This window comes from Centrocercus urophasianus, unplaced genomic scaffold, assembly GCF_019232065.1.
Source record: "Centrocercus urophasianus isolate 14NV4802_14NV808 unplaced genomic scaffold, USGS_Curo_1.0 seq_41, whole genome shotgun sequence".
Taxonomy (NCBI): domain Eukaryota; kingdom Metazoa; phylum Chordata; class Aves; order Galliformes; family Phasianidae; genus Centrocercus; species Centrocercus urophasianus.
The window spans coordinates 4,490,709-4,503,487 of NW_024884989.1; the positions used below are offsets into that span (position 1 = coordinate 4,490,709).

Consider the following 12,779-nt stretch of genomic DNA (forward strand, 5'->3'; position numbering starts at 1 on the left):
CATGAAGCATGGGCCAGAGCACAGCGCAGGAGCTCAGAGCAGAAGGCGTCAGCTTCCCTCTCTCCTAAGACCCTCAGGATTCCCTCCACTTCTCACTGTGTTTGATTTCCCCTCTAAGCCTTTAGGAGGAGCACTGAAGCTGCTGTTCCACGAGCCACATAGAGTAAGACTCTGCAGAGTTCAGTGCACTGCTCTATCATTAGCCAAAGCAGCAAAAGGTTTTCTGAGCCAACTTCAGCCCCTATTAGTCTAGAGAAGATGCATCTGCTATCTGCTGAAATACTTGGTAATGAAAAATTCCCTTTTAAAGCATGTTCCTCTGCCTTTCACGCTTCTGAACAACCTGCAGTGAGAAGACTGTCATGCTGAGCCAGCTCATGACCTGATCTTTCGAAAATCAGTGACTAGCTTTAGGTATATTTGAATGTTTAGACCTATCTGTAATGAAAAACAAACAAAAACCTAACCTCCAAAGACAAAACACTTCCCTTACTCAAGAGGTTGGTCTGCCTGCCACACACACATTGAGGAAGATCTCAGCCCTGCTGCCCACTCTTTTCTGATCTTCCTTCTTGGAAGACCACCAGGTAACACCCAGCCCTGACACAGCAGAGGAAAAGCAGTGTGGAGGATCTTGAAGCCACTGCAGATAGCAGTGGCAGAAGCAAGGCTACCAGTACACTCTCACAATAAGCTCTCTGACCAGACTCTCATCTTTGGAAAGGAAGTGGAAGTGATATTCTTTAGGGATCCTTCCACACCTCAGTACAACTCCAGGTAATGCAGCTCCCTTGGAAACTTTCAGGAAAGCAAAGTTAGCTCCAAATCAAAACCCATCTTCAAGAACCAGGGCAACCAGAAACTACACCACTTCTGAAAAGCTATGAGATCTCATTTTTCCCTGGATGGAGACAGATAGAAGAGGCCCCTGCCTACCTCCACACATTAAAGACGAAACAGACATTGCAGGAATCAAACCAGCAGTTCATGGCAACACTCTGAGACAGATGGATAGCATTACCAGGTCATTGAGTTTCCTGTTACTACTAAGGAGAATTTTCTGCTTAAGATGCAAATCGTTATACTTCGGACTGGTTTTAAAGGTATCAGATACCTTCTACAGTCTACTTACATGCTATATAAAAAAAACCAAAACAAAACAACAAAAAAAATTCAAGCAAGTCCCATTCAGTCTTAAGAAACATCCCCAGGACACCTGGGCCTAATGGCAAGAACTCAGCCCTGCTAGTCAACTAGGGCAAGCTTTCACTTGAAAGATGCTCAGCGGTTGCCAGTTTGTTATCATAGCTGTTTTTTAACCAATGTTATTTGGGACTGGTTTTAGAGCTTCGTTGGGCTGGCTCCACTGAGGTGACTGGGCAACACTGCTTGGCAGAAGATAAAGAAAGCTCTGTTGCTTTCATGTACCTATCATGATGCCACTCGTGTGGGGCACTGTGCTGCTGTCAAATGTCTTCTCCAGGGCAGCCACTCCGAATTCATTCAGGTCCAGGTCATCCAAGGCAGACTCTGCCAGACACAGAGGTACCAATTATGTTATAAAGGACCAACAACTTCAAGAGATAGGATGGCCCAAAGAGCCTACATGCAGAGGAGCCTTTGCTCTCTATTTGTCAGTCTGCACAGCCCTACTATCCGTCCTGTGCAACAGTTTGGCAGAAGTGTCATGGGCAGCTTTTCAGTTCAGGTTTTTTTGCCAGATCCAATTTCTCTTTGTCTCAAAGCACTTCTAATTGTTATGTTAAAAAAAAAATACAAATATTTGATGAAATAACAGAAGTTCCCATAAGTCTTCCCCAAACAGCTCTTTCAAGTCCGTCCTCAATATGCAACAGCACTAGCTTGTGAATGTCTGGGTCTGGCTTCTGCTTTGTCCCTACTTTGTTGAAGAGCCGCTTGGAAAGGAAAACCAGCAGAAGGGAACACTTCAAAATCATCTCTGAGGTTCAAAGATGAGAAAAAATAAAGAAAGGTTATGAATGCCTGCGAGTGTTACATCTACCTGAACGTACCTCATCACTAATCTCGATCAAAATAGTTTCATCCCACTCATGCCACTCATTTCTATTATTATTTTTAACAAATTAATGAGATCACCTCAGAAATGTTGGATTAAAAAAAAAAACAGGTGGCCAAAAAAAGTGTACCTACCTAAAAGGAATGATTCCCCACTCTTAACTCTTGTGTTCTCCTTTTCTTTACAGCCTCTGTCCCACATTCTGTAAAGGGCAAGTCCTTGCAATCTACCTGCTGGTGGTCCTTGCAATAAATTTGCAGTTTAGAATATAAAGTGTTGTAGCTGTAGAAAATGCCCTGTTGATTTCCTGCCTGCTCCAAACCCTTTTCATCAATTTGACAAACCTAAAACTAAGGCCCTTTACATCATCTGACATTTCAAATAAGTGGCAGAGGCCTTCTGTTTGTCCTCTGGGTGAATTTCACCTATAATGACCTGTGGAAAACATGTGATGTCCTGGTCACAGAAAAAACCTACAGCCTCAGGAATCTGCCAACACTGACACAGATGAAAAACTGGAGTTCACTGGAACACCTGTGTTATCCCAGTTCTCATACCTGGTGATCCACGTCTGAGGAAGCCCAACTAGCAAGTGAAAATGGCAAAGTTACCTATGACAGACTCAACGGTGTCACTGGTTGGGTAGAAAGGAAGGGCATTGGCATTCATGCCTGGTATGCTGCTGGTGCCAGCGGGGCTTGGTGGTGTTGCAGCCAGACTGGAGGTGATACTGGAGGAGATGCTGGATGTCAGTGGGCTCCCCACTGGGAGAATACCCAGTATGTCCTAAAAAAGAGAGTTTTAAAATGGAAAGATGCACAAAATAAGACATCTATATAGAAAAATCCCTTCAAAAACATGCAGGCATGAGCCAAAGATTAGCAGCAAACCTGTTTCTGCCTGCTTCCAACCTGACAGATGGCTGGTGCTACTACTGGGCTGGGGGTGGGGGAGAGATTAACAGCTTTTCTTTAATTTCTGCCGACTTCTTTTTTTCCCTCCAGTATTACAAACATCCTTCAAGCTGCCCCAGAATTAACTCTTGTGACCCACAGGTTGCATGCAATCATAGGGATGGGTCCCACAATCACTCACTCAGACTTAGTTCAGTACGCGACTTAGAACCTGATATTAAATTCTCTTTGCCAAATCCTTGAACTTAGATGACTCTGGAGATCCATTCCAGCTCTATTTTCTGTAACACTGGAACACTCTCTGGCACTACTGTCCAGGTCTGTGCATTTTTCCTGAATTCACACAGGCCCAGCCATTCACAAATAATTCATCCCCCCAATAACCCCATATTCATAAAATAATCCATCAAGCTAAGCATCCTCATGGTGTCTGGACTGACATTTGCTCCCTGCAGAGTCGTCTGGATCCATAGAGACCTCCTGTCCTTGTCTGTGGCAGCGTGAGCACTAAGCCAGCAGTACTGTACCTGTTTGGGCTGTAACAAAGGTTGCTCCTGGCTCCTGTGTTCCAGTGAATGGGACTTCATTTTTGCTTGCTACAGTAAACAAACAAAACAGAATATAAGCAGAGGGATTAGCAGCAAAATTAAGAATGGCTGAGTGCTGGCTTCCTTTGGAGCGGCCATGGGAAGCACAGTCCCCACCTCTCTCATGCTCTGCTTTGGGCACTGGAGAATTGAGGGAGCAGGAGTATGCAGCAAACTGTGAGTATGCACAAAAACACTCCAACCTATTTGGCTTTCTATATACCAAGACATTATGCTTGGAGTTATGCAAAGACTTGACACAATTACATTTGGCTTGAGTGCTCTTCAGTGCTGCTATACTCCTGTGCTGGCACAAAGGACATCATAAGAACCAAGACCAAGTACGACTTATCTTGCCTTGCCATAAATAACTCACCACCCCTCACAGTATCTAAAATAAATAAATAAAAATAGGGCCAGAACCAGCGGGAGGCACACTGCACTTTTAAATTATGTAAATATTTTGCAGCTTTGGGAAAATAAAGTATGCAGATTATGTTTTCTCTCAGTCCCTCCTAGTTCTCAGCTAGTCTTTCACAGTTTCTAGAAGAAGAGAACGGATGTAATATTAAAGAGAACAATTTTATGGGGAAGAATCTGGATCATCTCATCAAATTCCTTTCATCATCAACAAAAATAAAGTGATAACAGAGCAATTTTAAAAGCAAAATCATCCCTCTCCCATCGCTTGAAACAGAGGCCTCAAGGCTATCAACACTGGCTGGAATTGCAAAACTGCCAACATGTATTTAGATTTCCACTATCCAGTCTAAAAATTCAGCTTCAGGATGTTGCAGCACTACGTCCTTAACAGATTTCAACCCTCTTGTCTCAAGACATCAGTCAGCGCTGAGCTACACCAGGCAGAGCTGGGAAGGATGTGGTCTCAGGAGCCTGTTGGCCTGTAACCGTCTGCAGCCTGTGCTCTGCTCCTCCTATGCTGCTACGTGTGCAATAGCAATGCACAGAGAGATCAATAACACCCTCTGCACACAGAAAGGGGGCAAAGTAACTGCTCAGAGTCAGGTCTGCTTGGTTGCCAGCTCTCTCCATCTGAATCAGAGACGCGGTCGAGGCACAACGTCTGCTCAATCGTTTGCATCGCCATCTCTGCAGAACAAAATGCACAACAGCAGCAAGAGATGTCATGCTGGCCTGAAGCAATACACCTTGATTTCTTGGCTTAAACAGTCTAGAAAAGAAAGATAACCAGGTGCTGGAGAGGTATGACATAGCCAGGCAGTACAAAGAGTAGCAGCAGCAGGATCCATCCCCCATTTTCCCTGATTAGATCGTTTTCTCTGCTGAACTCTCTGCCTTTGAGCAGATTTGGGCGGGGAGGGGAGAGGGTCAAGGCCTGGCAAACAGGCAGCCAAGATCCTTCTGCAGCAGGTACCATTCTCTCACACTTTTCCGAGCTGCATACAGCATGTTTACATACAGCCAAACTGCTACCACACCAGCCACAGGCTTGGCTTCCTTTGTGTGCAATGGCTGAGCCGCATTACTGCATCTGTGTGCGCCTGATAACACGCCTGCTAGATTAGCCAGCACATCCCTGCCCTGTTTGACACTCATCTGAACACAAGATGTGCTACCAACAGATGTCAGCAGCTGAAGTGAAGGCACACACAGCTGTGCCCCCTCAGTGTGAGGTTTTCCTGCCAACGTGGCTGGCTCCAGTGCTGCCCAGCCTTCCTGGAAGCTTTGTGCTTTTTTCCTCCTTTAAAGAAAAAAATGAATGCATTTGTGAGCTAGCCCCACTTCTCACCACCTTGCATCCAGGTAACATCAGTGTAAAATGGAGTAAAGCAATTGTCACTGCTAAGCCAGTCTCCTTTAGCTCTAGAAGGGCACACACCGACACAGCAACGCAAAGGGCAGGCTGAAACTCTCCAGCTCACGCTGTGGCAGTCAGGAAAGCAAACAGAGGCCATAAATTATGAATGAAATTGAATCTTGTATGACCAGCACGGAACAAGGCTGCTGGACTTCCCAAACACCTCCTGGTTGTGGCACTCGGCTCCTTCCAGTGCTGCATTTTCCAGCTTTGAGAATTTGGAACAGTATTTTTAGCCCTCGCTGCTGGCTCAGCCTTACCACAAACTATGTGGAATCTGCAAACACATTTTTCATTCTAATAGAGATAGGAATTATTTGTACTAATTCTACAGAGGAAAAGAATTGCAATCTTAGGCAGTGACGAGCCCGAATGCCTCTTAAATTTTCAAATAGGAGTGAACAAAGTTAAGTGCCTAATTACCAGTGTAATTTACAGCATGCGTGAGAATCTCTGGTGCCCACAGCAGCCAAAGGGAATTACTGGAGATTAAAAAAAGTAAGTAATTATACATTAACACAAAATTTAATCAGGATGCTTATGAGACACCTAATTTTGTCTTCAGAAGCCTAACATAAGGCAACTGTGATTACTTCCATCTTTTTTGTTTAATGACTGGAATAAATAGCTGCTAACACCAGGTTTTTTCTTACTTAATTAAAGCCACATGAGTAAGAAACTACCTGAATACAGTATCTTTGTAACACAGCTTGGACCTCAGACATAAATACTCATCATCTGGCTCCTTTTAAAAGCTCTATTCAAGCTCCATCTCCTTTCTCCTTGGCTTAGGCTTGCTGCCCATTTTCTCCAAAGCAGGGCCTCCCTGGCACCCTGCCTCTGCTGGCAGGAAACAGGGATTCTCTCAGCCCTTCAGCTTTGGGTTCACTCCTCCTTTGCAGCAGAGGCAACAGAGAAGGAGCACATGCTTTCTTCTTTTGTTTCTAAACAACTGCTACAAGCTGTGGTGCCTGCAAGCAGTGCCAGGATCACAGCACGGGCTGCGCTTTACCTCCAAAGATGTGCTGCAGCAATTTGCAATCTCCTAACTCACATGTGCTTTAAATAAAAACAAAGGAAGCATTTACAAGAAAGCCTACGTGCATACAGCTTCATCTGTACGTGTCACTAAATCATTTTAATTAGACTAAACAGTGTTTGAGACTGGTCCCACTGCAAAGTTTCATCATATTTTCCCAAAGTTGTAAAAATAAATAAGAGAAAACCCACTGACCCTGCTTCCAAATTCGACTGCTTTCTGCAAGATCTTATTTGGACAGGGCATTTCCACTGCTTTCTCACAGCAGTGCAATACTAGCAAGGCAAAAAGCTTATTAAGGCTTCTTAAGACTACAGGAAGAGTTTATATGTAGCCAGGTTGAAGGCAGCATTTATTGTTATCTCTGTTTTCAAGCAACATATGCTTTTTTCTTAAAAAAAAAAAAAAAAAAAAAGAAAAACAAACAACAAAACAAGAGCTTATCAGACACATTTCTGCATGTGCCTCCTCACAAGGGTAGCTAATCCATCCCCTCAATAGTTACTGTTTTATTACATTTACAAACCCAGTTAGGAATCAAAACCATGCTCTGGGTTGGACACTGCAGACTTGGAAAGGATGGTGCAGAGAAAACTATTTAACCATAACATCAAGAAAGGAAATTCACAGAAAGAAGTTGACTGTGGAAAAGCTAATGTGGCAGAAGAGATGGAAGAGACTGAGGCACAGGGAGCAGTTGTGTAAGACGTGACTTTGAGAAGGAAGCAGCGAGGCAAGACCAGGGTATTCAAAAGGGTACAATGTGTGTCACTAGGGATGTGAATTAGGTAAGGGTTCTTCAAATGAGAACAAGGAATTTAAGAAGAAGCCAAGAGAGAGTCAAGGATCAGAATGATACAGCCAGAGAAACAAAAGACATTTGTAACACGCTGCAGAGATGAATGCTGGAAGCAGAAGATAAACCAAGTTATGGAGATGAAGGTAGGAGTCCGTAATGAAGTCAGAGAAGGAAGGATGAGTTTCTATGAGACAACGTAGCAAAAGAAGCAGTAACTCTTAACAAGGACCTAAATATGAAGAAAGAAAGAGCAAGACGTGGTATGTGGGAAGATACCCGGGGTCAACAAAGGACAGAATTGTCAGGGATTATGAAAACAACAAGCAGCTCAGCTTCTACAAACTGAGCACATGATGGCAGCTGGGCAGACAGGAACAGATGTGGGATGGAAGAGACTCAAACTGATGCTGAAAGCACAGATCTGAGAACTGCTACTGAGTATAGCCCTGTGTCCTTTTCGTTCCTTGAAAAATGAAAACACATTCAAGCCAGACTGGGCAATTTCTCCATCTTCTTCATCCCCCCAACTCTTCCAGCCCATGCTTCCTACTAACCTGGCATTTGAAACTCTTCAAATACTCGGCCCCCACCTGATCTTCTCGCTCAAACCCCGGTGCTTTCTTGTAGCTGCCAGCTGCTGTTACTGAATCTGGAGGAAAACCAATGCTCTCCAGGCTGTGTGGCTTTCCAATCGCGCCAGGAGGAGACCCACATATATTAGATGGGCTTCCGAGACTGCTGTTCCTACAAAGAATCTAACAGAAGGAACAAGTGTCAGAAAATTACAGCCAGCTCGTGGCACCAACTCGAAGAAGAAAGGCATCACAGGAAGAGTTCATTCAATTCTGTGTGGATCAATTTTACTGACAGTCAACACAAGTGTAAAAGCTCACAGAAAACAGGAATTAAAAAACAAGGAAAAGCCCCAGGATAGACAGGATTTATACATTCCCACTATTATGGTTTTCTTGCCAATACTTTGTACTGGAATGCAAGCTTACAATAAGACAACCTACAGCTCTAGAAACATCTACTCTTTCTGAGGCCTTGGATATGATTAAACCTGACCAAAACCCTTCTCACTGCCCTTAGGCTGCAGAGTGCTGTGGAACCTATCTGTGCTCTGAGAAGTAGTGTGAAACCTGGAAGGGTACTGTGGCAGTCAGAACAACCAAACGTATCTGAGCTGTGAGTAATACTGTATTATTTTTGTTTTTCAGTGGGAAATTTGAGAGTTTTAATGCAGGCACAATCCAAGTATTGACAGCTGCATTAAAAAAGACAAAAAAAAACCCAAAACACAAGGATTTCCAACATTTCTATTCGTTGGACTGTAACCAGGGATCACAACCACATGCAACAAGGCTAGTTTTGCACTGCAGATGAAGCCACAGACAGCAGCAAAGGAGATTTAGAGAAAGCTCCTACCTGGCCCAGTGCAGATATCCCATTTTCCTGGGATAGGAAGTTACCTGCCTGCACTGGCAAGCATGACTGTGCTTCAAGCAACTTTTAGACAACTACTCCTATCAGAGATTCAAACATGGCACAGTTGGGGCTGGCATTAGAGAGAGGGAATATCCTGCAATATTTTGATATTTTATTTTTTATACAGACATTCTGCTGTCTGTGCTTCCCTACAGTCGCAAAGTTTCTACTCACTGTGGTGGAGGTGGGGCTAGTTGGCAGAGTTCCTGATTTATTCCACACCTACAGTACAAATACAAAACAGAACAGGCCACGTGAGGCTGGCTGCTAGAGGGACCTTTTTCTTTGATTAATTCATCATGTAAAAATGATCACCAGCAAAGCTGTATTTGTTTGCAAGCTACATGCAGATGCCCTATGTCTCAGAAATACATATACTGCCTTCTGGCTTATATCTAGGGATTAGTAAAGAGACTGTTTAAAAGACTGAAGAGCTTGAGGATAGAAAAAGACCTAAACGTGGAAGAGATCAACAATTCTGGACTTTCAGAGCATTCAGACAATTCATTTGAAGGATGCAGGGATTTCGTTTCTCACTTCCTTCTAGTGATATTTACCAAGAGAACACAGCATGCCTTGTCTTTCCAAGATCTATGCAGAATTTTATTTGCAATCAAATTTAACAGAACTAAGGCTGGCTTCGGTGCTAGTTCTGATAAAAAAAATCAAACTATCAATTTTTCTTCTCAAAGGAGAATTTGACTAAACAGAGGTCCCAAACGAGTTCACCTCATTCTGGTCAGCTTGGAAGGGGTTAAACTCTTGCCGTTTAACTTTCTTGAAACCTTGACCAAGTATTTGATAAAGTGTGTAAGCTTTTCAACAGCAATGCAAACAGGAAGGGCTTAATAGAAAAAAAAAAATCCTCAGCAAAAATGAAGTGCTCTGGCATTCCGTGCACTTGTCTTCCTTTGTGTGTTTCCACTTCCCGTTCAGCATTTGAAGATCTCACCTCTCCTATGTTTAACCAGAATACAATCAGTGCTCTGGAGCATGACTTAAACATTCTGCAGAGTTTAACCATCTCCTAAGGAGGAGAAGGAGAGAATGGAGGATATTCTATATCAGAAAACAATGTGCACAGGCCAAGCCTTTGCGTTTACATATGTAAACAAACTCAACTGTAGTTATGTACTTTAGATTATACTGGCTCACAGCCTTTAAGGAGTACTTGGAAACTGAGCCCAATGTGTACCTCCAGAAAGGGAGGCGTTGGACTTCACGTACAGTTGCATTCCACCTTCCTGAAAGTATATCAACAAGCTTTGCACAGGAAGGAAGGCTGAGAAATTTTATAGGTGAAGTGACAAAACTAAACTACTGAACTGCATGTTCCAAACAAAGATCTCTCTTAAACAGCATGGTGCTTAGATCTAAAAGAAAGATGTCATACCCTTCTGTCTTTGGATACCTAAGATTGCTCTTTTTAGGTGAAAGGAGTACATCAGCTCAGAGCAACCCAGATGTATAAAGCACAGACAAGGCCTCCCCACAGTGCTACCTACATTGCTAAGGTCTGGAGCATGTGGACTGGAAGGGCTGACTGGAACAGAATCACCAGCTGCTGATGGCATATACATCACTGGGCCTGCCTGCGTGGGGCTGGACACAGCTGAGGATTGCTGTAGGTCTTCATTAAGTGGAGGCTCTGCAAGGAAGAAAAGCAAGTGGAACATTACTCAAAGAGGCCCAATTACACCAGACCACAAGACATTTAGGAACAAGAATACTTAGTTCTGAGAGAAGAAACATTCCACAAACATCTGTTTAGAAGTAGCACAGAAGCAAAGAGAAACCTTATCTGACAAAGAGCTACTTTTTTTAAGCTAGGATTCCTTATGTTTCTACTTTAACCACTTGTACAGTGAGTGTACTGCTCTTAGTTGGTTAACGCTGCTCCAAAATTATCTTCTTTGCATGAACTGCATGTTATTCACTCAGCTGTCTTGAACTAAGCAAGGCTTCTTTCTGTGCTAGGCACAAAGCTGATGGATACATTATAATTAGCTGAGAGAGATAAGTTTCCATCTGCTCTGGGTACAAACTATTACCAGAAGTAACACACACAGAAAGGAATACAGCTGTCAACTGCACAAAAAGAAAGTGGCATTGACTTCTAGTATTTACATCTAATACAGCTCAGCATCTTTACACCATCTACACAACTGGCACCACACCTATACTGCAATGTCTTTAAAGTACTGACTTCTCCACGTCTCTCGTTAACAACCAGCAAAACTCAAACTAAGAGCATATGCAGTAAATGGACTCCTGTTATTTCAGGTGAATATTTCAGCGCTCACCTTAAAAAGAAAGGACTAAAAAAGTGCAATTCCATAAGATGGCACAAGAAACAGCCACGATGCAGTGAGCTAGCTGGCCAAAGAATGTTACTCTGACTTGAAAGGAACGTAGTACTGAGTGCAGTTATCTGGTTATAAATAAGGATCTCCTAAACAGAAATACTACATAATCCACAAGGGAGTTTGTTAAACACCATTTCATTATTAAGATTAAATTCTCTCTTAAGCTTGCTGAGCAGTTGCACTATTGTGTCTTGGGCCATTACAGCCCACAGCCCTAGCTATAATTACTGCTTGTCTGCAAGGCCTCCTATAAAAGGAACTCTGAAAACCATAGGGAATTTACTCTCACCATTCTTTGACAAAGGCAGCAATTACTAATTCTGCCATTAACAAAAGATAATCAAATAACAAAGATCTGCTCAAGGCCACAAATTGTGTCAGTATCAGAGCCAATCTACTGAGTTATAAGTAACCTGTTCTAATTACTGTAAATTTAACAGTGAGACTGGAGTGCAGAAACTGAGCAGGAGTCACAGGACTTAGGAGCTAACTGTTAGCTACGAACAAAAGTGCCACAAAAGAACACCATCACCAGTTTACCAATGGTCAGATTTATTGGCACAGGCTGCTCAGGAAGTGGTAGAGTCACTGATCCTGGAGGTGCTCAAGAAAAGGGCAGATGTGGCAGTGAGTGACATGGTTGGGGGGGATGGTGGGGATGGGTCGATGGTTGGACTTGTGATCTTAGCGGTCTTTTCCAACCATAATGATTCTATGAATTGTCCAAGTTAATACTCAGCTTTTGAAAATCCTTCACAAAAGTTCTAGCTTTATGGCCCTATATTTTACACTGTCTATTCTGGCCAGAAGCTCTCCATAGTTCAAATATCCATGAAAGATGAGAGAATCAGCCCACGTACGTTCTACGTGTGCAAAGGCACAGAAGGGTCCTCGGGGACAGCTGCCAGACTGCTGCATATCATTGCACTTGGTGGATTTGTAGATCTGAGGTTGGGAAAAAAAAAAAACAAAAACAACCAGACATGAACAGGAAAAACAGTGACTGGCAGCCCAGGTACAAAAGTACTATGAACAGACTCAACAGCAAAATAGAAACACAGATAAAAGGCACAAAGGCCAACAGATTTTGGGATCACCACTTCAGTGCTTTGCTTCGATGAAAGAAAAACCCACTATGGTTATGGAAACACCAAAATATGCCCATTACAGTTAAGCTCACGCAAAGAACACCCCATACAGTCAGTTCACCCAAAGATCACCATTTGCCATCCATTCTCAGTCTCATTTGCAGCTCCACGGAAGTGGTAAAAGGTAGGAAACAGTTGATAGATAACAGCACAGAAAGCTACAGCCACATTTGCAAGGAAAATGACAAACCATTGACAATGGATTGTTCCCCCTCCCCAGGTTTGACAGGCAGTGACAATGGTTACTTGGCTGATACAAGCCCAACAAAGCTTTTCAACACTGTAACACGAAGCAGACCAGGACAAGGTCTCAATTCCACATCCTGTAAGGACACTGGAACTCTCTGGGCATGCTCACTCGGAGCGTGGTTGCTTACAGTATCAGTCTGTGGGTATTAACTGTTTAGTGCAACCATCATCAAAGGAAGATTTTTCCTCACAAAAACAGATGCTTAAAATCCACACCTTGTTTTCACTCCCCCACCCAGGTGTCTGCTCTCCTGCAGACCGGCATTTTCACCCACTTTTCTTACCCCTTCCCATCCAATCTACTGAATGAA

General features: G+C 43.2%; 1 protein-coding gene across 5 annotated transcripts in view; it reads right to left on the reverse strand.

Annotated features, from left to right (window-relative positions):
* Positions 1-12,779, reverse strand: part of UNK (unk zinc finger) — a 36,220-nt gene that overhangs the window by 3,542 nt on the left and 19,899 nt on the right. For 2 of the 5 annotated variants that reach the window (XM_042833244.1, XM_042833240.1), the window contains exons 7-13: positions 11,932-12,016; positions 10,211-10,353; positions 8,880-8,927; positions 7,772-7,972; positions 3,480-3,548; positions 2,650-2,824; positions 1,429-1,530 (exon numbers count right to left, since the gene is read on the reverse strand). In XM_042833244.1, coding sequence (XP_042689178.1) covers positions 1,429-1,530; positions 2,650-2,824; positions 3,480-3,548; positions 7,772-7,972; positions 8,880-8,927; positions 10,211-10,353; positions 11,932-12,016 — 823 coding nt within the window. The remainder of the gene's footprint in view (positions 1-1,428; positions 1,531-2,649; positions 2,825-3,479; positions 3,549-7,771; positions 7,973-8,879; positions 8,928-10,210; positions 10,354-11,931; positions 12,017-12,779) is intronic. The other 3 variants (XM_042833241.1, XM_042833242.1, XM_042833245.1) reach the window with 3 other exon arrangements.